The sequence below is a fragment of the Diadema antillarum genome, unplaced genomic scaffold (assembly GCF_040938485.1).
Source record: "Diadema antillarum isolate AM-2024a unplaced genomic scaffold, OU_Dant_1.0 seq00000697_RagTag, whole genome shotgun sequence".
NCBI lineage: Eukaryota > Metazoa > Echinodermata > Echinoidea > Diadematoida > Diadematidae > Diadema > Diadema antillarum.
This window is the reverse complement of record NW_027271602.1, coordinates 387,218-414,836: the sequence shown is the minus strand read 5'-3', so window position 1 is coordinate 414,836 and position 27,619 is coordinate 387,218. Positions and strand designations below refer to the sequence as shown.

General features: G+C 37.8%; 1 protein-coding gene and 1 pseudogene across 1 annotated transcript; one reads left to right on the top strand and one right to left on the bottom strand.

Moving 5' to 3' along the window:
* Positions 1–435: 435 nt before the first annotated feature.
* LOC139737628 (AP-4 complex subunit sigma-1-like) lies at positions 436–13,193 on the bottom strand. Its single transcript, XM_071648301.1, has 6 exons — positions 12,994–13,193; positions 10,894–11,070; positions 7,458–7,544; positions 6,738–6,806; positions 1,432–1,443; positions 436–655 (listed from the first exon to the last, which is right to left on the bottom strand). Exons 2-6 carry the CDS (start codon positions 11,029–11,031, stop codon positions 533–535), a joined length of 429 nt encoding a protein of 142 aa, XP_071504402.1. The 5' UTR covers positions 11,032–11,070; positions 12,994–13,193; the 3' UTR covers positions 436–532.
* Positions 13,194–14,619: 1,426 nt separating this feature from the next.
* LOC139737626 (uncharacterized) overlaps positions 14,620–27,619 on the top strand; it is a 96,851-nt pseudogene continuing 83,851 nt past the window's right edge.

The window sequence follows — 27,619 nt, the reverse complement described above, 5'->3', positions numbered from 1 at the left end:
AGGAAATCCACACATACTTCTCAAGATGTTAGTAGTGTGAAAAGGGGGATGTCAAAGTTTTTGTCTATTCAGACTTTGAGTTAGACAGACTACCCTGACACATTCCAGCTCTTACTCTCATTCCTACCCTTGCTGGCTACAATGGCATCCTGTGACAGACATTTATTTCAAGTCTTCTGCATTCTTCTGGGCACCAATCCACATTCCTGGCAAGAGAGTGGCAGTTTGGATGAATCATCTTCTAGAAAGTCCAAAGTGATAGGCATTAATGCTCACTTGAATGCATTACGTTTCTCTAGCCATTAATGTCATGCGTCTTCATCCATTACACATGCTCTAAGAATTTAGATAGGATTGAACCCACAATCCTCTGATCAAAGAGCCCATTTCAAAACCAACACACCACATATATGATGCCTCTGTGTAGTGTACGACTTTGGTGCCCTAAGCTTTCAAATGACAACTCTACTCAGAGCCCATCTGTATGATTTTGGTATTGGCCAGTTCCCCCATGGGACCTCTGTTGGCGTTGTCATCTCTGGGAATCTGTGAGCCTCAGCTGCGACAGTATGTGGCTCTTCCTTGTCTCTGCAATGAAGCCATTGCTGATCATCTCCTCCAGTATAATGTGCAGCTTCTCCAAGTTGAACATGATCTGTTCATTTTTTGGTTAAGTACACAACACTTTTATGCAAGCAATAGAAACATAGGTGTGACTTGACTGTTAATAGGATTGTAATCTTCCTGCTGGAGTGTTTCGACCCATAGCTGTATTTATTTGCACTCTGGGTAGCCAGTACATATATTCTGACAGGGAAATTATTTACATCAAGGTGCAAATGTATATAATTTGCATGTAAGACATTTGGTGTATACATTTCTTTTTTTCTTTTCTTTGTTTTTATATAAAAGCTGCATCTGGAAATGCACACCCTGTAATTGCAAAGTTGTATTGGCTCACATAATCAGAAAATCATCACATTTTCCACATCACTAGACACGTTAGTACCAAGTATACCTGGCACCAATACAGCGTATATAAGTGATATGGAAAGTATGTTCTCTTTGCAGCATTTTATTTACACTAATACAGAAGCAACTTGCCCTCAGAAATGGGCCTAAAACATGGACTTTCAACTGATTAAGACTGATATCAGTTGTGGCCTGATGGTTAAGCATCATCTAAACAGACATCATAAACTTCATAATGCAGTGTCAAAAATTTCCTCATAATCAAGAACAACTGTATGGGTATAATGACTATTACGAGCACAGAGTAACAAAATACTGTGGCTCTCTCCAATCAAAAATGTTTGTTTTTTTTTTCACTCAGACAAATACCACACATATGGAGAGCTTTGGCAAGATCACACACATTCATTTTAACCTGATCAACTGACCAGAGCTCTGTGAGACTGGTAAAAAGGATACATCAAACTCCGTCTACATGGGGGGAAAAAAAGAAGAAACAATCAAAATATTGATGAGATTTTACTCAAAATGAAAATAGTACTATGGAGTGAAAGCCATAACAGATACCACCAGCTCAGATAATATCTTAGCAAAATTATGTTAAAACAATAATACAAATTAGAAAATCAAATTTGCAAAGAAAGCTGTAGTAGACAGGGCAGAGCCAGGCAAAAACTGCCTTTTTTTTCCAGTCAAGGTTTTCTCACTTGATTCTGGTACTTTAGACCATACTTAACAAAATAAGCTTCTGCGCCATCTTGAAATCTGTCCCAAATCCAAGATGGCCGCCAAATATCCAAAATGGCCGCCAGAGGACCTAAAAAGTGCCTTCTGTGGTTAAGATTTGTCTGGGGATGGGTTTTTTTTTACTCTATTTGATGATTAATGGTAAGAGGAATAAGATTCAGTGAATTAGAATTAAAATCAGTTTCTTTTTTATTGCGAAAATCCAACATGGCCGCCAGACGCAGCTGCCGAAATTAATAAATGTCATAATAACCGGAGGGCCAAACCCTAAAAACTTGCTTACTTAACAAGTGAGTTCCACTCTCTCTACAAACTAAGTAGACCATGCTTATTTTCAAATTTTTATTGTAAAAAACAACATACCACTGGTCTACCTCAAAAAATTTGTTGCGAAAGCCTCCAAATCCAAAATGGCGTCCAAGATGGCCGCCATATTTACTGAATTTGCTATTTGAAAGATAGAATTTGATAGAAACATCAGATTTCAACAATTGTGATGTCATATGAAAGAGAATAAAATTTCCTACAAGTTGATACCATTTTTGTGGGCGATTGTGATAACTGAATTGAGATGTAAAGGAAAAACACTCATTTTTTGATATTTTTCTGAAAAAAGGAAAATCATGAAAATGCTTGATTGAGCATAAATCAGAAAAAGACGGAAGGATTATCTTGAAACGTTTTTAAGAATTTTGCTTAACATAGAATTAATATTTGGAGAAAATTAGGGGTCAGTACCATTTGCGGTTCAGGAGTTATAATGTCTCAAACTTGAAAACTCACTATGTAAAAATTTCCACTTTAGCTGTGACAAGACCTTGTTGGTCGTAAAGAGAGTCTGCACGCGCCAAGACTACTACACGCACCACTGGCACTGACGCTGGCAGCAGTGCCAGCGGTGCATGTAGTAGTCTTGGTGCGCGCAGACTTTTTTGACAAACAAGAGTTTGTGCCTGCAAACTAACTTTTCATACCAAGTGGTAGCTCAGGTGACGCTGATCGTTATTATTTCAAAGTAGATTGTTCTGATATGTTTTTATGCCTCCGCCAACGAAGTGGCCGGAGGCACTATGTTTTCGGGTCGTTCGTCCGTCCGTCCGTACGTACGTCCGGACGTCCGTCCCGTTTTGTTTTTGTCGATATCTCAAGAACCGTGTTGTGGTTTTACATCAAACTTGGTATGAGGGTATATCCTGGGGAATAATCCTTTGTTTGGATTTTAGGGTCATGGGGTCATGGGGTCAAAGGTCACAGGTTATTTTGTGAAAAAAGGTTGAAATTTCATGTTTTTCTCCATATCTCGCAAATGGTTAAAGGTATCTTCATGGAACTTAGTATATATATGCTTGTACCGATGGGCAGTGATTATCTAGGAAAGTTGGGGGTCATGGGTCAAAGGTCAGGGGGGTCAAAGGTCAAGGTCAACTCCTCAAAATATCACTACTTATATTTATGCAATGCCTGAAGGTTTGTTTTTTTAACTTGATGTATGCATGTATTACCAAATATATATTCTGTGGGAAGTTTTTGCCAAAAGGTCAAAAGTCAAAAGGTCAAAGGTCAAGTGAAAGTGCTTAATTGCACTTTTTCCTCCATATCTCGAAAGTAACTCAAGGTATCTTCATGAAACTTACATATCTATGCATGTTCTATTAGACCTGACAGTGATTCTCTTTGGAAATGTGAGGTCAAAGGTCAAAGGCCAGGTTTAGATAATGCTATTTTACCATTTGATACTGAAATTATACTTTTTCTCAATACCTTGAAAATTACTCAATGCATAAACTTATAAAAGGGTCAAAAGTCAAGTAAAAATCATCAGTTCCCCAAATACCTGCACTGATGTTTTAATCATTCATCCAATTGAACCTAGTTCTAGGAAAGTGAACATTCAGCACATTTGTGGCAAACCTGTCATTTTAATATTTTGCCAATTGTGTGAAACTGTCATCACACATTGTCAAGACATTGATTTGTGGCAAACCTGTCATTTTAATATTTTGCCAATTGTGTGAAACTGTCATCACACATTGTCAAGACATTGTACTATAGACCTATTATGAGAACCATGCATTATGGCGGAGGCATACCAGTCGCCGTAGCGACATTTCTAGTTTTTTATACTAAGCTGTCAACAGTTATCAATGTCATGGTTTCTTGAAAAGAAATGGTGATATCTCCGTATGTTTTAGGCTTCATTATATATATATATATATATATATATATATTTTTACATGGTAGAATGTTTTGTGATACAACTAACCTGCACATATAAATCGAATGTGATATCTCTTCCAATGACAAACGATACCTTTAGTGTGTTGCGTCAGAGTCAAATCTTGATTAATAATTTGATATATTTTTAGAATTTCTTGTATTGCTGTCTATCATATATATTGTCCTTGTTTAAACCATATTGAGGGTTTATTTATTTATTTATTTTTTTTTTGGGGGGGGGGGGGGGGGTGGAGCTCATTTTAGTGTTTGGGTAAGGCCCGATCTTTGATTTAAAAAAGAAATGCTTCTGTATCAAAGATATGCTTTTGTACTTGTATGTTACTCTGCTGTTGTAGAAACGTGAATGATGATGGCATATGTGTAATAATATCTGATCCGTACATGTCCTTGAAAGCCCTTCTGATCCGAGCACCCCCCCCCCCCCCGAAAAATCCGACATGGCGGCAATTTCTCAAAGTTGCTTTTAAATGTGTTGTGCGAAATTACTTTTCAGTATATTGTTCAAATAACACTGTCCAAAATGATTATTCATGCTGTATATTCACATTTCTGAGGGGCCCACATTCTACAAGACTTGTCTTTTTAGTGGGTCCCTCCATTTTTCGAATTATCCACAATGTTTACTTACTTCAAATCACTCGAGTTTTATGATAATCTGTAAAGGTGCTACAATTATTGTATTCTTTTCATCTTACATAGTTTTGAGCACCTAATTTTCTGTTACCAAAAAAGAAGAAGTGATGTTTATATGTTCTTGTCGAAAAATGAAATAAAACATTGAATTGAATTGAATTGAATTGAATTTACAAATAAGCATGCTGAAAGTGTATTCACTGTGAATAGATTTTTCTTACATCGTTTTAGGCTGATTTCATGTGGGTTATAGTGTCAAAATTGAATTGAACTAATGCCATTGGTAGATGCTTTCACATTTTAGATATCAGGATCACTCGAGAGTGGAAATGTTCATTTTCATTCCTTTTAGAGTGATCTCAGGGATCACTCAAAGAGTGACGAGTGATCCCTAAGGTCACTCTAAAATGAGTGAAAATGAAAATTTTCACTCAAAATTCACTCCAATTTTACTTTAAATTTACTGGTTTCCGTTATTAACTCCTTCAAAAATGAAACTTCCACTCGATTTTTTTTTCTTTTTCGGAGTAGAATATCACTGGTTTTTAAAATATCTCCATAAAAACCCATGACGGTTTGAAATAGCACTACAATGTTCAAAATATATAAAAACTATAAATAGATAGCACAACAGACAAAATTGTACCAAAATTAAAATAATACATTTAATTTGGCGCAATAAACTATGTCAACTTTGATGGCCTGCAATCTTGAAGTTTTTGAGTGATTGATCCGAATTTTGTTTGAAACTTTCTATAGCATGGTTGTTTCAAGCTTCTACCTCTATTTGAAAGACATTTTTTGCTTCATCTCATCTGCTCCAGAACAATCTACTTTGAAATGATAGCGATCAGCGTCACCTGAGCTACCACATGGTATGAAAAGTTAGTTTGCAGGCACAAACTCTTGTTTGTCAAAAAAGTCTGCGCGCACCAAGACTACTACACGCACCACTGGCACTGCATGCTACAAGCGTCAGTGCCAGTGGTGCGTGTAGTAGTCTTGGCGCGTGCAGACTCGCTTTACGACCAACAAGGTCTTGTCACAGCTAAAGTGGAAATTTTTACATAGTGAGTTTTCAAGTTTGAGACATTATAACTCCTGAACCACAAATGGTAGTGACCCCTAATTTTCTCCAAATATTAATTCTATGTAAAGCAAAATTCTTAAAAAGTTTCAAGATAATCCTTCCGTCTTTTTCTGATTTATGCTGAATCATGCATTTTCATGATTTTCCTTTTTTCAGAAAAATATCACAAAATGAGAGTTTTTCCTTTATATCTCAATTCAGTTATCACAATCGCCCACAAAAATGGTATCAACTTGTAGGAAATTTTATTCTCTTTCATATGACACCACATTTGTTGAAATCTGATGTTTCTATCAAATCATCTTTCAAATAGCAAATTCAGTAAATATGGCGGCCATCTTGGACGCCATTTTGGATTTGGAGGCTTTTGCAACAATTTTTTTGAGGTAGACCAGTGGTATGTTGTTTGTTACAATAGAAATTTGAAAATAAGCATGGTCTACTTAGTTTGTAGAGAGAGTGGAACTCACTCGTTAAGTAAGCAAGTTTTTAGGGTTTGGCCCTCCGGTTATTATGACATTTATTAATTTCGGCAGCTGCGTCTGGCGGCCATGTTGGATTTTCGCAATAAAAAAGAAACTGATTCTAATTTTAATCCACTGAATCTTATTTCTCTTACCATTTATCATCAAATAGAGTAAAAAAATCCCATCCCCAGACAAATCTTAACCACAGAAGGCACTTTTTAGGTCCTCTGGCGGCCATTTTGGATTTTTGGCGGCCATCTTGGATTCGGGACAGATTTCAAGATGGCACAGAAGCTTATTTTGTTAAGTATGGTCTAAAGTACCAGAATCAAGTGAGAAAACCTTGACTGGAAAAAAAGGCAGTTTTTGCCTGGCTCTGCCCTGTCTATAGCTGTCAGACTGCATAATCTAATAAGGCATCCTAGTGATTGTGTGAGATATTTGATGTTTGATAATGGTATTCATCAACTTTTTTAGGAGTATTGGTAAGACTGGCAAAAACACAAAATGGGCATGACAACTTAATCAGTAGCACTCATAACAGGTGGTATGTTGTAACAAAAGATAATGTGCTTAGTTTGCAAACTTACCACTCTTGGAAAATAGCTGTCTAGAATCTCTACAAAAAGTTGAATGAATTCCAGTATCGCTAGTTCGTTCTGAGGTGAAAAATAACACAAAATGAAAGGCATAAAAGTGGGCAAGAAAACATTTAAACATCATATTAAAGTCACATGATACTTGAAGTTACCAAATCCTGCTGAATACCGATATCTCTGACATGACAATAAATGCATGTACCACTGATATCTTTAAAATGTACTTTGCAGAGTTACATACTGTGCAGTGCAAGTAACTAAAATCGTCTATAACCAGCTAGAGTCCACCTTGCTTAATTAAGTCAACCTCGCATAAGAAGAATCATCGCCTAAGTCGAAGGTCTTTTCAAGTCCTCTTCTCTTTATATTCTATTGATTTTAATCTCCCAAGTCGAATTTTCTCTAAGTCCAATCTATTTCTTCAGTCCAAATAGATTCGACTTAGGCAAGGTTGAGTGTACTTGTACACTTATCCTGTGGTATGGTTTTCTCTTCACAATTCACACTACACAATATGAATTTGTAGTCATTATACAACACAAAGAAATGTCCATTTTAAGATTCTGCATGCTTACTACTACAGCTGTACAACAATTCTCTATTATTCTCTCTCCTTCTCTCTCTCTCTAATGGGGTACACTGGAAGGAAAGTTGGCGGGCATTTGCTTGAGATGTGAAGAGGACAATTGACCATACGAAGACATTACTCACTTCACTTTCATCCACGCCGAGTATCACGAAGACTGATGTGTACTGGCGAAACACTATCTTCACATCATGATAGTTGAAGAAGGAGCACTGAAACATTATACGAAAAAGACAAGAGGACCACAATGAATGCATTTACTAATGTATAAATATCATAGTGCTTAAATCAAATTGAACAGAATTGAATGGGTTTACTTATTATCAAACTTCACGGCCTAATGGATGAACTGTGTTTGATTTACAATGATAAAAGTACAAAGAGAGAATATATGCTACACAAGGAAAACATTCTTATCAGGAAATTGTAGAAATGATAAAAGTCATGTTTGTATAATAAAAACAGAGATAATTGGATTATGTGAAAGATAGTGCCAACCTAATTTTATACCTGATACACCTCATCACTAATACAATTGTATCACAATTTTGCCATTGACAGTAAGATGGGTAAAATATCGAAAAAATAAATATTGAACTAGAAATGTCGCTATGGCGACTGGTATGCCTCCGCCATAATGCATGATTCTCCTAATAGGTCTAGATAGTACATGTGGACAATGTGTGATTACATTTTTACAAAATTGGCAAAATATTAAAATGACAAGTTTGTCACAAATGTGTTGAATGTTCACCTTCCTTGACCTAGGTTTAATTGGATGAATAGGAGAGCATGTATTTGGGATTTAAGGACTTTAACTGGACTTTGACCCATTCATACGTTTAATATGCATTGAATAATGTTCAAGGTATGGAGAAAAAGTGCAATTTCTGTATTGAATACTAAATTGTTACCATTTTCATCTGGCCTTTGACCCTAAAATTCATAAGATAATCACTGTCAGGCAGAACATGCATAAATATGTAGTACGTTTCAAGATAACTTGAGCCACTTCCGAGATATGGAGGAAAAACTTAGTTCAGCACTTTCACTTAACTTTGACCTTTTGACCTTTGAGGCAAAAACAAAAGAAAAAAAAAACTTTCCAGAGAATCTCTATTAGGTTATACATGCATACACCAAGTGTAAAAAAAAAAAAAAAATCATGCTGGCATTGCATAAACATGATGGAAATAGTAAAATTTTGGAGTGTTGCCCTTGACCTTTGACCCTTGACCTTTGACCCCATGAACCAAAAATTCTCTAGATAATCACTGCCAGTCAGTACATGTATATCAATATGTTCCATCAAGATACCTTGAACAATTTCCAAGGTACAGAGAAAAAAGGTGAAGCTTTAATATTTTTACTTGACCTTTTGACCTTTGACCTCACGACCCAAACTTTCACCAGAGAATCTTAATTAGGTAATACATGTATACACTAAGTTTCAAGAAAATATCTTCAGGCATTGCATAGATATGGTGGAAATAGTGAAATTTTATGTATTTGACCTTGACCTTTTGACCTTTGACCTTGGGCATGTGCACCCAAAAGTTGATAGGCACAACTTCACCTCCTAATACACATACATGCCAAGTTTCATGAGGATACCTCAAAAGGTTTTGATAGTTACCCTGTCCACAAAATTCATTACGGACGGACGGAAGGACAGAGGGACGGACGGACAACCCGAAAATATAATGCCTCCGGCACCACTTCGTGGCGGAGGCATAAAAATAGAGCGGGAGTGAGAAAGGAGGTGGGGGGGGGGGAGAGCAGGGAGAGAAGGGAGGAGAAGTAGAAGGTGAGGGAAGAAGAAAAAGAAGACACCAAAGGAGAGCGCAAGAAACAAAACAATACATGAGATGAAGCAGAAGACAACAAAAAAGAAGCAAAAAAAAAACAAGTAAAAGAAAGTTACAAGGCAAGTCATTCGAACATGCATGACTTTTATGTTGTATTGAATACATAATGTAAGTTTGTTGTTTTTTTTAATACAAAAAACATGTCCTTTTAACATGATATACACCATGAATCATTACACTATCACAATGCTGAATGCATGCATGTAAAAAAAAAAACCAATACAAGGCATGTCATTGAAACAGGATGTAGATTCTTAATCATTACGATACTCCTTAGAATACATTCATACACCAATTTGGCATTGTATACAGATATACTATTAGAATGCCATATGTAATAAAAAATATTTAGTTACTTGATTATTTGAGAAAATAATCCAGCCTGATTACATCCTGATACATACAAGTTGTATCATTAGTGATATATCACAATTCAATCAATGAAGAAATGGATAACAGATCAAGAAGAAAATGGAGAAACAATTGAGAAATAGAGCCAGAGTGAGAAAGGAGATGGAGAGGGGAAAGCAGTGGCGGATCCAGGGAGGACCGCAACCGGCGCACGCCCCCCCCCCCCCCCTTTATTTTTTGTTGAAACAAAATAAAAAGAAAAAAATGGGGGGGGGGAGGGGTGCGTGCCCCCCCCCCCTTTAATTTTGTAAACGCGCCCCCTCTTTGCGGAATTCCTGGATCCGCCCCTGGAAAGTGAGAGAGATAGAGGGGGAAGAGAAGAGAAGAAAAAGTACCTGGTAGAAGGCAAGGGGGAGAAGAAAAGAAAGGCATCAAAGGAGAGCAGGAAAAAAAAAAGAAAAATTGATAAAAGAGATGAAGTAGAAGAGGACAAAACAGATGAGGAAAAAACAAATAAAAAAGAAGATGTAGACTGAGTTATTACACTATTACATTGTGTTGGTTGCAAATCAAAATAATAAAAATACAAAGCATGTTATTCAAACATGATACAGATTCAGAATCATTGCACTATAATACATTGTATCACATTGAATACCTATTTAGCATTATACAGACGTACTACATGTACTGATGGAACTGGGCTGTACTTCATCGTGTTTGTTTTACAAAATAAGGAATTTTTTGACAATGTCTTCTGTTACTTGGATTCTGAGGTAAATAGATTTTGAATTAGTGTAGTTCATTTTTTTTTTTTAATGAACGTCAAATGCCACATGTTCATGTTTTCCTTCAGGGTGATCATGCGTAATTGTGCAAGCATATCAAAGTCAGTGGCGTATCGACAACCAAAGATGATGCAGAGAGCTTTTTAAAAAGAATTATCAATGTTTTGACACTGCTTTTACATAATACCACTGTACAACACCTAGACCTTCTTTAAAGCCAAACAAGTAAAACTAGTACGGTAGGCGAGGTATTAATACTACATTTAAATAATAAGTACACTGTAAATATACAGAAATCAACAGGCATAGCCAGTGGCTGTATCCCGATAGTGAGAATTAACTTGGCCCACTTGTCACCTGGTAAATGTAAACATGGTACCCTGGATAGAGGCAAACTTGCACACATAAACAAGGCATGTTACAGTTTAAAGCACTGTATTTCCTGACCTTTATTTTGGCATTAAAAAAAACAAAAAAACAAGACATTTATTCATGCATCTTCAATTAATATCAAAAGTTCTCTAAAAGAATTAACCACAGTCTCTGTTACTTACATTCTTTGTCTTTCTGGCCAGAATCTTATGGATCAAATCTGTTTCCAGAGAGGTCCTTTCCTGGGGATCTTTGTGTTCAAAATAGTGGGCAAAGCAAGTTCTCTCTGATCTTGATACCATCAACACAAATCTAATCATGGCTGATGTCTGAACTATGTAGACTGCTACAGACCAGGCCTGAAAGATACAAAGTTATATCATCAGACACAAAACAATTAAAACTTGGCAGAAACATACTGTATACAGCAGAGACTCCAACCCAAAGCACCTTCTGAGCTGGAGATTCTCCTGCCTGAAACCCCTAGCAAACGGGAGATTCCAAGTTGATGTGTGCGAAGCGCGATATTCCCAGGTTCTAGATGCTCTCTAGTAGTGCTATCTAAGGCTTATTTTTTCATACGATAGAAATAAGTAAGAAATCCTTTCCAACGGGAGACACAGAGCCAGGGCGGGAGAAATTAAATCATAAGCGGGAGAACGGGAGATTTCGCAAAAATGGGTTTTCGGCGGGAGATCTCCCGTCGAAAACGGGAGAGTTGGAGTCTCTGATACAGTACCAGGGTACATGCACTTCAATCTGACTGCAGAGCCCTGCTGCTGTTGCCATTTCATATGCAGGGCTGCTAGTTTCTGTAGATGAAAGAACATACAATTACACAGTAAAATATTAGACATACACTGTATTAGAAACTACAGAGACTCCAACTCTCCCGTTTTCGACGGGAGATCTCCCGCCGAAAGCCCATTTTTGCACAATCTCCTGTTCTCCCGTTTGAGATTTGATTTCTCCCGCCCTAGCTCTGTGTCTCCCGGTGGAAAGGATTTCTTACTTATTTCTATCGTATGTTGAAAAAATAATCCTAAGATAGCACCAGTGAACATCTAGAATCCTAGGAACTTCGCACTTCGCACATCAACTTGGAGTCTCCCGTTTGCTATGGGTTTCGGGCGGGAGAATCTCCCGATCAGAAGGTGCTTGGGGTTGGAGTCTCTGAAACTATATCCCAACAAAAATCATGTTTGTTTGTTTTTGTAATACCATGGTACAGAAAATTGCACATATCACGTACGGTACGGTAATCAAAGTTCAGGAAAATGTGGATGATTTAATAGTGAAGTAAATGTATAAGACATAAAACACGATAGCTTAGTGCAGCTCTGCATACAAGAATGCCTACAGGGCTTTGATTCTGTTGCATACGGTTATAGCCCTTTTGGAGTAATATGTTAACAATTGTGTGATTTTATACCAACACCTGCCAGGAAAAAAAGAGAGAATATTTCCCTGAACACAGACGTAAATTAAGTTTCCTTGAAACATTGAAGACTATCTTAAATATTGATAGGTCAAATCTTTGGATGAAAGATTACACATATTACAAAAAGTTCTAACTAGGGGGAGGAGTTATTCTCAATTCTTTCTTCAAACTGCAGACTTTTTTTCTCCTTAATACTTCCATAGCCAAGAAATTAACCACCAAAAACAAAGCAAAATTAAGCAAAACAAAGCTTTAAAGACTGCATATTTTTAGGGATGCCAAGTTCAAAAAAATTTTATGAGTGAGATTTTCATGACTCGGCATGCGAATGTGCGCGCGAGCGAGGGTGTGGGAGGGGTCCCCCCCCCCCCCCCCGGCCTCCCACGGTAGGGAGCTTTTTCAATTTTTAGCTCTTGATGGTGCGATCAGGTGCATACTTGACTATTTTTTACTTTTGAAAGACAAGAGGGAAATATACCTTCATTTGCAATTGAACTATCACTTTAATCTTTTGAGCTATATACTCATTATAGGCCCAAGTTGCAGACTTCGCCCGATGCGTGAGAAAAATGGGTGCCATGCGTGGGATTGCCCCGAAATGCTTGAGCCTCACGCAGAATGCGTGAGACTTGGTAGCTCTGTATTTTCTGTGCTTACTCACTGGGCTGAATTAAAATTGTGTATCATAGTATCGAAGTACATAAACTATTTGAAATGCTAGTGGAACAAAGTTACAGACACAAAGTGTGCATATTCCATAATTCTCTGCTTCATGAATACAAAATCATAGGGAATAAAGTGGATGTCAGCTGGTATTATTCGATGATTGTACTGTATTTACCGGTATGGCGGTAATGGCGGTATGTATGGACTGGGGATGGTGGCAAAAGTGCGTGAGATGAGACCTACAACATGAAATATAATATTAAGAAGCCGCACATATCCGTAGTTCAGTCGACCAGAGCCTGAGATATCAGCAGGGTGATTTGGCTTATGGCACAGTTATGCTCAAGTTTGTAAATCGTGATCACTTTCCTTGGAAGATCCTTCGCTAAAGCCTAAGAGGTTCAACGAGAGCACCTGCGAGCGGGCGTTACAATAGTCCCACGTACTTTAAAACCTGCAGGGTAGACCGGATTGCTTGAAAGAGCTTTTCGCACAGTTTGGTTGACAGTAGCCTTCTGTCAAGGCCCTCTCGCTGTATGGTGAGGAGCGCCCAGCCGAGGGGGGTGCTCGACTGGCTCGGCTGTGCTCGCTTCGCTGGCCCGTAACCATCTTACGTTGCCAAGCCCCAACAGAACAAAATCACCGCAACAAACCTCTATATGGCCGGATTTTGTGCACCATACACAAGGAATACATAAGGTGTCATTAGTTTGGCCCCCCCCCCCCCCAACTTTTTTTTACCCCGGAAGTACGCAAGTGGCACTAAAAAGAAATAGATTGAGATCTTGTAGTGTGAGCGCGGTAAGGTCATGTTTTTGCACTGAAGACATTTTTTTTTTTTTTTTTTGCTTGTCAGCTGAAGAAACCAGGAAGTGGAAGGGGAGAGATGAGCTGAAGTCCTTTCTTTTTTTTTTTTGCTTCTTAGCTCATGAAACCCGACAGTGCCCCCCCCCCCCCCAACATTTGAAAACGCTCCGGCCCGGCCTGCTCTATCAAACACATTTTATTATTATTATCGCTATTATTATCATTATTATTATTATTATTATCGTTATTATTATTATTGTTATTATTATCATTATTATCATCACCATCATCATCTTTTTTACTTGTATGGCTCACCCCATAAGAGGGATCAGAGGGGATTCCGTGAAGCCAGACATTGTCTCTGCGGAACAAACCTATCCCCGACGACAATATACAGACACATCTTTCTGTCAAAATCTAGTAAGGAAATTTAAAATCGATTTTAGCTTTTGATAAAACGGGGCCCTGATCTCAGGCGGGCTTGTGATAAATATGTTGGGATTGGATCGAGTTCACATAATAATCAATGTGAAATAGATCAATCAGCGCAGTATTATCTGTGCAAATATTTATCTTATTTCTTTAAAGTGATTCCAATTGTGACACTAGATCATCATGATGATTAGATAGGCCTACACTGTATCTGTACTCTGATGGCTATATAGTGGTCATCTTTAGGCCCATCTTTATTTTAATATTCGAATACAATCGCAGCAAATTGGTGGTGAAAGGGTGGGCATTAAACATCTTGAAGCTAGACTAATCGGCGGTCTACATGTTGCATGCTGACTGATGATTGATTGATGTTGCACACTGCACAGCACACATCAAATCGCACAACGAACAAAACTTTTCGTTTCTTTTACGATTATACTCATACAGAGTGTGTCAGTGCAGTACAGTACGCGTAGTTGTGTTCGTGTGTGTATGTGCTGTGCTGGCGCGCGTGTAGTACATGTACAAGTAAGGAGGTATACCTCCCTGGTGGGGATGGTACAACTTTGAACTACAAGCCGTCCAAGCCCTGAGCTCTTCGCACATAGTACAGGTGACGACACGCGTACATGGTCATCCGTGGTCAGAGTTGACACTATTCTGCACTAACAGTCAAAATTGTCAGAAACAGGCGAAGAACAGGAATTCAAGAACACGGTAATGTAAATTTTCAGACTATGACATTTATTTATTACTTCTGCTGTCCGCTTGTGTAATGACACTGCTCATATCTTATCATAGACAGAAAGATCCGTCTGTCCGGCCGGAGGACTCTTTTGTATTTTGCCATTATACGGAGGGGATCCGTGAAGCCAGACGCAGTCTCCGCGGAACATTCCCCGACGGACAGATACAGACCGATCTTTCGGTCAAATCTTATCACAGAGTTTGTCATATCATTTATCACAGGTCCCCCGGGCGTAAACGTATGAATGATATTGAGTATTGTGTTTATCTTATGCCCAATATATTATAGAGTCTATTATAAAATCGAGAGGTGGCACTCTAGACTAGTTATAATTATACCAAGGAGGTATCTCATACCTCCTTGGTTATACGACAGACTCTTCAAGCAGGAGGTGCAGTCTGCAGTTGACCGAAAGATCAGTCTGTATCTGGCCATCGAGGAATGTTCTGCGGAGACTGCAGCTGCGTCTGGCTTCACGGATTCTACGGAGGAGAGCGATAACGTGAAAAATATAAAAGACTTCTCCTGACAGACGGATCTTTCTGTCTATTAAAGTCTGCAGTTGACCAAAAAAGATCAATAGGTCTGTATCTGGTTGTCGGGATATGTTCCACCGAGACTGGCTTCACGGATTTGTGTCCCGAGCGAGGAGAGCGATAAGGTCAAAAAATTAAAAGACTCCTCCAGACAGACGGATCTTTCTGTCTAGATAGAGGTGCAGTAACCCCGGGGTGCTCTTTCACACAGTAGACCCATAACCATATGTTATACTGTGGGAGCCGAACGCTTCGCGTTCAGGCTGGTCGCAGTTAGAGGTGCAGCTGCTCCGCAGAGCATCTGGCCCGACAACGACAGGGCTGTGTCATAATAATATCATTAGATAGATAGATAGTTCTACAGTTGCAGAGTAGGGAACCAGATCAGAACATCAGTCGGAGATCTACCTAGTCAATAGACAAAAAAATCATTCTGTCCGGAGGAGTTTTTTTTAAAATCATTTCTTTACTTTGTGGCTCTCCACAGGTTAGGCTGTTAGAAGGGGATTCCGTAAAGCCAGACGTAGCCTCCATGGAACATTTCCTTGACGACAAGATACACTACAGACCAATTTTGGTCAACCTTGAGATCCTGTCTTTTGTGGTCAATTCCACAGAAAGGTTGGATTTTATGAAAATCAAACTATTGAGTATAGATGATTAATGAAGCTTAATTAGATGATCTGGTATTGTTTACTCAAAGCAGCCTTTCACAACGGATATTTTGATACCTCATTTGTGAACATCGGTGAACGTGGAGTGGAGTTATGTTCGAAAAACCTTCATTTTTCATGAAAATTGCAAATTTTTGCAGAATTTATGTATCACTTCTGATACACTATTATGACCATAATACAGCTTGTGTAATTCTCAGATGGCTTATTTTCTGAATGTTCTTTGGTCATAGATTGGTTTTATGATGTTCTAGAACTTGTTCCGGCATCAGTGAAAATGTTTCTCTCAATCTCAAAATGTGGTAGTTGATAGCGTCCCATAAGTCACGTTTTTGTGTCCCATCAGTCACACTGGTTTTCCCTATCCTGCTACTGTACCAATGAGTACATATTCATACCACTTGGCTCAGGGTAAGCACCAACCCTTTGCTACATTCAGGAAAGAAAATATCTTTCCAGAGACTCTGTGTGTAAGAATATTTCAGAACTTACTTTCCCATGTGAAAAACAGTGGTCCTCAAATGTCTCATAAGTCACGACAGCAATTTTTCCTTGCTGTACGTAGTGCAATGATACTTTTCAAACTAAGTATGGCGTTTCCATAAACTGTGATACGATGGATCTAACCATGAACTGAGAAAAATGCATTTGATGCAACTATTTTCTCAAAATACTGGTTTGAAATTGCTGAAAATTGTCACTTTGTCCCATAAGTCACAATGGAATTGACCTTGTAGACAGAAAAATCCGTCTGTCCAGAGGAGTTTTTCATCACTTTTTACTTTTACGGCTCTCCTCAGGAGGGGATTCTATGATTGAACCCAGAGTGGCCAGACATACATAGTCTCAGCAAAACATATCCTACGACAAGATACAAACTGTAGAGTTCTACAGACCAATCTTTCGGTCAACCTGCTTTGTTGATCTAGTACAAATGTAGAGGAGCATTGTTTTCAGCCGCACATAGTTAGTAGTACCATACGATGTAGAAATGTTCTTAAAGTCACTGTTGTATACACACCAAACTTGCCAAATAGTACAACTATACTTCCGGTGATATACTGTACGAAGAAGAGAAGAAGAAGAAGAAGAAGAAGAAGAAGAAGAAGAAGAAGAAGAAGAAGAAGAAGAAGAAGAAGAAGAAGAAGAAGAAGAAGAGAGAGGAGTAGCCCTGCTTTCCACCATATATACACAATATTTTTTTCAAATGTGTGTTGGTGTGTTTTTGCTTGTAAGGGTTGTTGTTGTTGTTTTGTGTTTAGTGTTTTGTGTTTAGTTGTCAATATGATAATGCTAGCCTACATTTCAGCATTTATTTGTTATTTGTTATTTGTTATTTGTAGCAGATCAGTATCTACACATATGTTATTGTTACTTATTAGGAGAGTACATTTGTGCACTAAAATATATTTTTAAAAATGCACTCATTTTGATAAAGTACTTTGAAATTCGAGCAGCCACCACAGATGGTAGATTCTGGTACCAATACAACTTGTACCAGTCTTCATCTGCAGGATGGTTCCCAGCTTGTTAAATATGAGCATGTTGCAAGCTCTAAACGTGAGAATATTGCAGAAATAGTAAACAAACAATATTTCAAGACTTATTTTGTGCTGCTTACATTCTTGTGTACCGTCTTATGTTTTGTGCAAAAATTTTCCAAGTGCCAGTGGTAGTTTGATGTTTCTCAAGTTTTGCACATGTTTGATTATATATTTTTTTAGCATGTTGCTGAGTTTGGAGGATGTGGCACAAGAATTTGAGCATGTTGCAGGGACATACACCCCCCCCCCCCCCCCCCCCCCCCCCCGCAAGACCACCCTGCATCTGTATCATGGTAGTGGTGTGACTATGGCTGGCGCAAGTATAACTTAAGGCAAAACGTGATTGATGCATCATATCAGCATAGAAGCAGAAATCTACACAAAGTGCGTCAGTCAAAAAAACTGAGTCAATATCAACACAAACTTGGCAAAGCTCTGATGCTTCCCAGTCAAATGGCATTCAGATGGTCAGAAGCAGGAAAAAAAGCAGGAAAAAAAAAGGAGGAGGGGGGGGGGGAGTAACACAGTAATGTAATTTTGAGGCTACGTACAAGATGATATATATCTATGGTATTTTATGTCTGATTTGAATTGTACCGGCCTATATTGCCATTGTGCTTATCAGTAGTCTTACATGGGATGGGACATTGAAAAGTATTTGTTAAATGCACTGTAATGGTTATTCTAGACTGTAGTAACTGAACTTTCTGCTAATCTATACAGTACACTGTACTTGGTACTTAGATTTTATTTTATTGTTTGTGTGTGTGGTAAGGTGGAAAAGTGAAAGTGACTCTACTTCCAGTGTGTGCATGGGACTGTGGCTAAACTTTACAGTTTGATACATTTAGGCCTACATGTATGCATCTTTGCTTGCATGTATAATACAAAAAATGTTATTGTATTTTCTTTGCTTGCATGAATGATGTATAATATCTTATTAAAGTGGCTTTTTTAAATTCATTAATTAATGTGCAAACTGACAGGCAAAGATATATGCCAAATCTCCTTTGGCTTTTAAAGTTCTAAATCAGCCAGTTTAATAGTGATGATGCTAGGAAAGATGTGAGTCAAATCCACAGACCTACAATACTCATGCCTCAGGGATGGGTGTTTCTCATGCTTACGTACCAGACAAACTTTCCTGCCTCACAAAAAAAGAAAGAGAGAATATGTTCAGTCAGTAGTTTATCATTAGGCCCTTTCTCATTGAAAAGTTTTACATTGCTAATCTGTAAAGTTTGACTTTTCAATTTACACTGCAATGAAAATGACAAGTTTTTGGCCCTAGAAAAAAATTGCCATTTAGGAATCTGCTTTGTGCAGCTGACATTGTAATCACTAGGCCTACAATTACTTGCACATTTTACATTTATAACGTGGATATATAATGTGGAGTAATTTACACAGTGGGTGAAAAGTCTCATGACTGCATCGCAAAGGGTTCACATTCCAAATCATGATTTTTCTGGTGAATAATGTCTCTGGTGGCTTTTGAAACAATTGCCCAGCAACACATCGCAGGTTACAGTTTTTCTAATATTGCCATTTTTTACTTTCAGTTTGAATGGACAAGTGTACATAGGCAGTAGTCTTTTGTTTTTCTTTGTAAGAGCACAATAATCTCAACTTAGCCTCCCTTTAAACTACATTATAAAATGGGTTCAAGAATGTAGCCAATAGGAAGCGCTGAAATGAGACACACCTCCTTCCTTTACTTCAGTACAATTGCACTGCCTGTAATCCTATGGTAGATTGCCGATCGTCTGTGCGCGCAGCGGCTCCTTTGATGAATTGCATGCATACGCGCTGTCAATCCTGTAAACAACTTCTAGTTCGGGCTGCCGGCCGGCCGGCCTGTCTTACCTTGTGCATAACATGTGTGGCGTACGCACGTATACTCTACTATACGTACACTTTGTACAGTACAGTAGACCAAGCGTTATGGGACCGGACGCGTACATGGAGTCACTTTGAAGAGCAAATCCAACGATTTAGCAGGTTCATTCTCACGCCGTTTTCAGAGTATGTTGTCTAGTAGGCCTATATGAGGAGTCTATATCAAGTCTTTAAGGTAAAGGGTGCATATTCTATGTAAAATAAGTAAGTTTTCATGCGGGAACTTAAGTGTCCGGAAACCCAACCCCCCATTAGTTATACTGTATGTGCGGGACTTCCGCGAGTGCGACGTGCGTAATTGTTTGGGACGAACATCTTCGGACGTCTTGACCCACAAAGGTACATGAAAAACGCTGAAAAATGATGTTAGTTTTCGAATTTTCGACCCATTTTATAAAACAAATGATGCACAGGATTATTTCGTGGCGTTAGTGGAGGCGTAGCTCACTCTCGGGTATTTACAATGTAGTGCAACATGCACTCGGCTTCGCCTCGTGCATGTTTCACAATTGTAAATACCCTCGAGTGCACCACGCCTACACTAACACACTCTATCCTGTGCATCATTTGTATATTATAATATTGTAGCTGATGATATACAGTAGTGATGGTAGTGCTGATAATACAAGTCATTTTTGTCGAGCCCACATGAGGTGCGGGGAGTCCGTCCGTCGTCCGTCCGTCGTCTGTCCGTAACGCTACAAAAACTTCAATAACTCTTTACTCTGGGCTTCAATTGCAATCAAACTTGGAGGGAAGAGGGGTCATACAAAGTTTCACATTTTACCATAAATGAAGGTCACCTCAATGTCAAAGGTCACAGGCAGGGGTCAACGAACTTTTAGAGCCCAATGTTAAGTTTTTATGGCGCGTTTGTATTATGGGTCATAACTTTTGATCCATAACTCCATTTGTGACCAAACTTGGATGGTAGATGTCCCTTCGGGAGTGGATGGTCACCACAAGGTCAAAGGTCACAGGCAGGGGTCAACAAACTTTTAGAGCCCAATGTTAAGTTTTTATGGCGCGTTTGTATTATGGGTCATAACTTTTGATCTATAACTCCATTTGTGACCAAACTTGGATGGTAGATGTCCCTTGGGGAGTGGATGGTCACCACAAGGTCAATGGTCACAAGCATGAGTCAATGAACTTTTCGAGCCCAATGTTAAGTTTTTATGGCACGTTTCTATTATGGGTCATAACTTTTGATCCATAACTCCATTTGTGACCAAACTTGGATGGTAGATGTCCCTTGGGGAGTGGATGGTCACCACAAGGTCAATGGTCACAAGCATGGGTCAATGAACTTTTCGAGCCCAATGTTATGTTTTTATGGCACGTTTCTATTATGGGTCATAGCTTTTGATCCATAGTTCTCCATTTGTGACCAAACTTGGATGGTAGATGTCCCTAGGGGAGTGGATGGTCACCACAAGGTCAAAGGTCACAAGCATGGTTCAACGAACTTTTAGAGCCCAATGTTAAGTTTTTATGGTGCGTTTCTATTGTATGGGTCATAGCTTTTGATCCATAACTCCATTTGTGACCAAGCTTGGATGGTAGATGTCTCTTGGGGAGTGGATGGTCACCACAAGGTCAAAGGTCACAGGCAGGGGTCAACAAACTTTAAGGGCTCAATGTTAAGATTTTAAGGCACGTTTCTTTTTTGCCATAAATTTTTACTCTTTTATATCTCTTTTTATCTGTTAAAACTATCTTTTTTTTATGTGTTATATCCCATTCACGTACAATTTCTTGTACGCAAATGGGCGAGACACATTATGGCCCTTGCCTTGTTATAATCTGGAGTGTGCTCATAAGTTCATGCATTCAGGTACACATTTTAACTCAAAAGAGGTTTATGAAGTTATTATAAAGATGGAATGATAAGCATGACACAACAGTTAACCTTCACCAGACAGTATAGTTTGCCTTGAATGTAATGACCTTTCTCTATATTACAAATGTCTTGAAAGTTCTGTTTACCTTTGGGAACAGTGATTTATAAAATGTTCAAGATATCACATTTGATGCATACATTCGTATGTATAGGTCTGTTTTATCACAAAACATCCTACTATAAGATAAATTCTTTGCAATAAAGCCTAACATATAAGGAGATATCAGTATTTTTCTTATTAAACCATAACTGTAGATGGTTTAGTCTAGCAACATTTGTATTATAACTAGCAGCACCCGTGGAAATTCACGGGTCTGAGGGGTTTTATTTTTTCCTCATTATGATTTTGCACATTTTTATAGATGAAATAAAAAGACAAGTTTTCTCGTTCTTTCGTCACTTGTGCACATGCTCTCTTCTACCCATGACCACCACCCCCCCCCCCCCACACACACACACACATTTTGATTCCGCTAAAAACAAACAAACAAACAAACAAACAAAACATTTAGGGAAAAATTACCAAAAATGCTTATGGGCAAGTCCAAGATAAGGTCCCCTCAGAAGGCAAAATTTCATCTTTGCTCAATATTGACATGTTTGGTATCATTTTGAAGCTTATGAGTTGAAGTTTTGATTTCCATGGAGGAAAAAATGATATTATGTAAATTCATGCAAATTTCAAGGGCTTCATTTGCATAAATGTGAAACACAGCGTTACGTATCAGATGGGACATTTATAAAAATTCATATTAATTCAAAGGAAAGCAAATAATATTTGATTAATATGTGGACATAAGAAGTTCATCACATAGTTTAACTTGGTATGAAAATTTAGGGATTATGCAAATGATTATGCAAATTAGCTCGTGTCCTATCATGAGATGTCCCATACGTAACTAAATGAGGTCATTTTTTTAGGTTTTTTCTGAAATTGCTAAGGTTGTTTTAATGCCCTTTTGGAAAGTTCCAATTTATTGTTTAGAGAAATTAAATACCAGAGAAAAAAGAAAAAAAAAGTAAAAGAAATATTTTTTGTTAGGCATTGAAATAATGTTACGTATGGGACAAATGCGTTACGTATGGGACATCCTCATACATATTACATGTGAATGCATGTAGCTAGCTGGGAAGGTCTCTCAGTTAACAGATGGTCAATCATCCTGAAGAAAGCATCCCAACATTGTAGCTACTTTTTGAGTTTATAGACACTTGAAACAATACATGAACTTGACTGAACAATTTTCAGAAAGGGGGAGGGGAAAATGGCAAAATACACAATGAAAAATCAGCATTAAAGGGATGATATAGTTTTTTGTAGAAATGGGGATTCAGTTTTCAACATTTAAAGAGATGATTGGAAACCAATTATATGAATTACTTAAGAGCATAAAATCCTAAGACTAGAGGAATTCAAAGTTTATGTGATGGAGATCCAATTTGAAATGATTGTGAAATATACAGAAAAGAAATAAAAAGTAAAATGATTTTTTTTTTTATTGCAAGTGATACTCAAATTGTCCTTATTCAGTTTTCAGTAGTAGCCACAACAAAATTCATGGGTATACATACTGAGTTGTGACTCGAATCAATGACCCGACTGCTAGACAGACATCGTGATATCTACTCGATCACTGGGGTTCTACGAAGCAGGTATTGCTTATTTATTAAACTTAATATTTCTTGTGTCAAGTTGTATTTTATTGAAACTAAATGGCAAACTGCCCTTCATCAATGGAAGTAAACACTTTAAACTATTCAATTTTTCAGTAGTAACTATCATGATAAAAATAGGGCATACATACTCAGGTTGGTCATAAAAAATATAGAATATGATTGAATGTGATTATGATGGTAAATATCTGGGGAATATTGTTCCCTTGTCAATCTGGATCAGTATTTGAGTAATTTCAACTAATTCCACCTCAATAATTATGCAAAAATTTGTTTAAATGAGTATTTTGCAAAATTATTTTGCAAAATACCCATAAACATGGTTCTCCACACACTAAACGAATGGGGGACAAAGGGCATGCATACCCAGGTTGGTCATAAAAATATAAAAATATGATTGAATATGATTATGATGGTGAATATTTGGGGAATATTGTTTCCTTGACAATCTGGATCAGTATTTGAGTAGTTTCAACTGATTTTACTTCAATGATTATGCAAAATACCCATAAACATGGTTCTTCACACACTAAATGAATGGGGGACAAACTGTCCCATACGTAACACGTCATGTCTGTCTTTGATTAGAACCTGTAATTAGAGCTTTTTGCCTAATGACATGAAACTTACCTGTGATAATCTTGAGTGTTGTGACTTTCATCACAGTGAGTTACAAGTTGTAGAATGGTATACTTTCAGAGAGTTTTGAGGTTGAAAAAAGTGTTCAAAAAAACAAAATTTTTCTGGTCCCATACGTAACGGCACATATTTTCTCTTCTAGAATATAATTGTCAAGGTCATTTTTCTCAAGTTTTTACATGATTATACTTCTTCTAGATATCAATCACCATGATGAAGTTCAATATGATCAAAGGCCATTAACACTATTTTTCAGGTCATAAAAGTCTCTGAATGTCCCATACGTAACGTGTGCGTTATCTTGGACTTGCCCATATGAGATTCTCCGAAAGTTCTGCCCACAGATTCTTCCCGTCGCAACAACGGGAGATACCCTTGACTCTATGACTTTGATATTTATTACCCCCTGCTCTTGCCTCCATTCAGGAATCAACAGCTGGTCTCAAGGCCTCCCATTTTTTTAAAATTCTTATTTCTTTTCCCACGTTATGATAGAAGAATGAAATATTTTTGTCTTCATTTGCTCCCTCCTATATGTTTTTATCACCGAAAACTTTGATAGATCATAGAACCATCCGTTTATCTGCTTCACACTGTGCATCACCATTATTACTATCATCATATTATCATTGTTATAATAATAATGATAATAATAATAATTATTATCATTATTATTATTATTATTATTATTATTATTATTATTATTATTATTATTATTGATATTTGGGGAGGGAGATCATAGTCATTAGGTTTGTTAAGTATTAGGTACCCGTGGGATTTTTTTTTCTTCAATATTTCTTCACCCACGTTATGAGAGAAGAAATACAAGAAGAAGGAGATAGCTGCACAAAAAAAGCACAGGAAGGCATGGGGGCGATCCTTCTCGATTATAATATAAGACTATTGTTTACATTTTGTGTATTCAAGAATACTTTAATAACATTGATTATACCGATTCAAATTTTTACAGTCGTTGTTTCTATTCCAAACTCACATTTTGGAACTATTTTAAAGCACTATTGCTGGGTTTTTGTTTCATCTGCAAATTATGATAAATTATGCCTTTAAATGTCCATGACCTACAAATGTATTAGTCTCACTGCCTAGCTCACTAAGTAGTAATTTGGAGTTTCTGTAGGGCTGCAAAAACAAGGCTACACCTGTGCATGTACACAATGTATTTACTGACTGAAGCCATCAGTGATCTAGTTTGTACTTACCTCAATCTCCCCACCCCAAACAACAATGATTAAATCATACTTTTGAGGGTAGGTTAGTTCATTTCATGACCATTTGCCCATTTAATTTCAAGATCTCTCACGATGCAAATTGTAAAGGCGCTTGAGTGTACTGTGTATCTCATGCTCAGGCTGTGCAGACAAAACAGTTGTCAAGAGATGTGACACAATTTGCTCGTAAATCTTGATCAGTCATTTCCATGCTGAGACACAATGCTTGTTCACTCCAGATTATACAGCAATTATAGGCTGTCATTTTAATTGTATGATAGGCTGTGGTCAATGAAACTGAAAGCTGTGCTTGTGTAGAATTTCTCAAAACTATTAAGAGGGTGTCTCTTTATAGACAACCGGCAGATACTTGCATAGTGTATAATGGATAATGTACAGGGCACTTGGAGAAATCCCTAGTGATACTTACATTGCCAAATGTGTCCGTACATTGATTGTATATATTGTAATATGTTATGCATTTAGTCTCTATGTACACGCTGTATTCATATAAGAGGAAACATTTGGAGGACCAAACAACCAATTTGATGGAGGGTCTCCTTGCGTTATGAAACTACCTCGTGAAGTGGTGAATGCATTCATGGTTTGAATATTGAACTTTACACTCATTTTAAAGGTCTAGGGAAGTCAAGAACATGTCATTTTTTGTCATCAGACATCATCCTGTGGGTAATTTTCCTCACTGATTGTGATTTTCACACTCTGGCAATTTTGAGTGAGGAACGCGATATTGAGGAAGAAAAACTACAATTGGGAACGCCCCTCAAAATTCTGCCAAAACTCGACCATGCAACCACATGAAGTGCCAGGCGACATCATCTCAGGAATGAGCTCTATGGTGAACAACAAGCACGCATGATGTGCACTGTGTATTGATTTATGCTGTCCTTTGTCTTTGAACCTTTGCCAATTACTACTTTTTATGCCTCCGCCACGAAGTGTTGCCGGAGGCATTTAATGTTTTCGGGTTGTCCGTCCTTCCATCCGTCCGTAATAGATATTGTGGACAGCGTACACTAAAAAACATTTGAAGTATCCCAATGAAACTTGGCATTGTATGTATGAGTGAGCGAAGTTGTGCCTATCAACTTTTGGGTGCATATGCTGAAGGTCAAAGGTCAAGGTCAAATGCTCAAAATTTTACTATTTCCCCCATATCTATGCAATGCCTTGAAGGTATTTTCTTGAAATGTAGTGTATACATGTACTATCAAATGAAGCTTCTCTAGATAGAGTTTCGGGTCATTAAGTCAAAGGTCAAAGGTCAAGTGGAAATATTGAAATTTCATTTTTTTTCCTCCATATCTCAGAAGTGGTTCAAGGTACATGCATATCTTCATGGAACTTAGTACATACACTGTATGCATGTACTGACTGGCAGTGATTATCTAGGGAATTTGGGGGTCATGGGGTAAAAGGTCAGGGTCAAAGGTCAGGCGTAACTCCTCAAAATGTCACTTTTTCCCCTTATATTTATGCAATGTCTGCAGGACTTTTCTTAAAACTTAGTGTTACATATATGTTTTACACACTGGAGATTCTCTAGGAAGTCTTTCGCCAAAATGGTCAGAGGTCAAAATGTCAAAGGACAAGTGAAAGTGGTAAATTTCACTTCTTCCATATTAGGAAGTGGCTCAAGGTATCATCATGAAACTTAGTACATATTTATGCATGTTCTGCCTGACAGTGAGTCTCCTTGGAATATTAGGGTCATAGGGTCAAAGGTCAAGGGTCAAAGGCCAGGTTAAAATGCTAACAATTTACTATTTAATACTGAAATTATACTTTTTCTCCATACCTTGAAAATTACTCAATGCATATAAAACTTTTTTTATAAAAGAGTCAAAAGTCCAGTAAAAATCCTCAAATCCCCAACTACATGCTCTCTTAGAAAATATAGCCAGTCACCCAATTCAACCTAGTTCAAAGAAAGTGAACATTCAATACATTTTTGACAATCATGTCATTTTGATATTTTGCTAGTTATGTTTAATAATCTGTCATCACACATTGTCAAGACATACTATAGACTTATTAGGAGAATCATGCATTATGGCGGAGGCATACCAGTCGCCATAGCGACATTTCTAGTTTAGTGATTTTTTTTTTTTTTTTGGGGGGGGGGGGGGAGGGGGGAAGATGTTAGAAGGTTTGACAGAAGAGAAAATATTTCATTCGTTACCAGCCAGAAAATATCGAGAGTTATAGACCTTGAGCCAGAAGTTGTGCTTATGCAGCCAGTAGCAGGAGTCACGAAGACAAGGGAGATAGGGCCTACGAAGGCCTATGATGATTCTAATTTTTTCAAGGATCACAACCACGTGGTAAGAAGGCTTCTGAAGACGACAGAAGTTGGAAAATATTTTTTTTCATATTTATTGTAATAAAAAAAACGAATAAAATTGATACTTACAGTGTCTTGATTGAATAAATGTTGTTCGTGTTGGCATTTGCAGCACCACAAGCAGACTGTGCCAGGATTTGGGGTACCCAATTGAAATGATGCATAGTGGTAGCCTGTCACTCCTGGTGCGTGCTTCAGGCCTAAGCCCTGCCAGAGATTTTGCTGTAGTGCTACTGCTTGGTTCAATTCACTATTGTTTGTGATGTCTCGAATCACTCTGATAAATATCATAGTCACACAGTCATGTCAATTCTGGAAAGTGATATCTAGTTCTATTTGTCTCTGTTT

Coding starts and splice junctions, on each gene's coding strand:
- LOC139737628 (XM_071648301.1), bottom strand. CDS start 11,031: ATGATTAGATTTGTGTTGATGGTATCAAGATCAGAGAGAACTTGCTTT. Junction 7,545..10,893: donor TGGCCAGAAAGACAAAGAAT/GTAAGTAACAGA, acceptor ATAATGTTTCAG/TGCTCCTTCTTCAACTATCA. Junction 6,807..7,457: donor TCGGCGTGGATGAAAGTGAA/GTGAGTAATGTC, acceptor TTTTCACCTCAG/AACGAACTAGCGATACTGGA.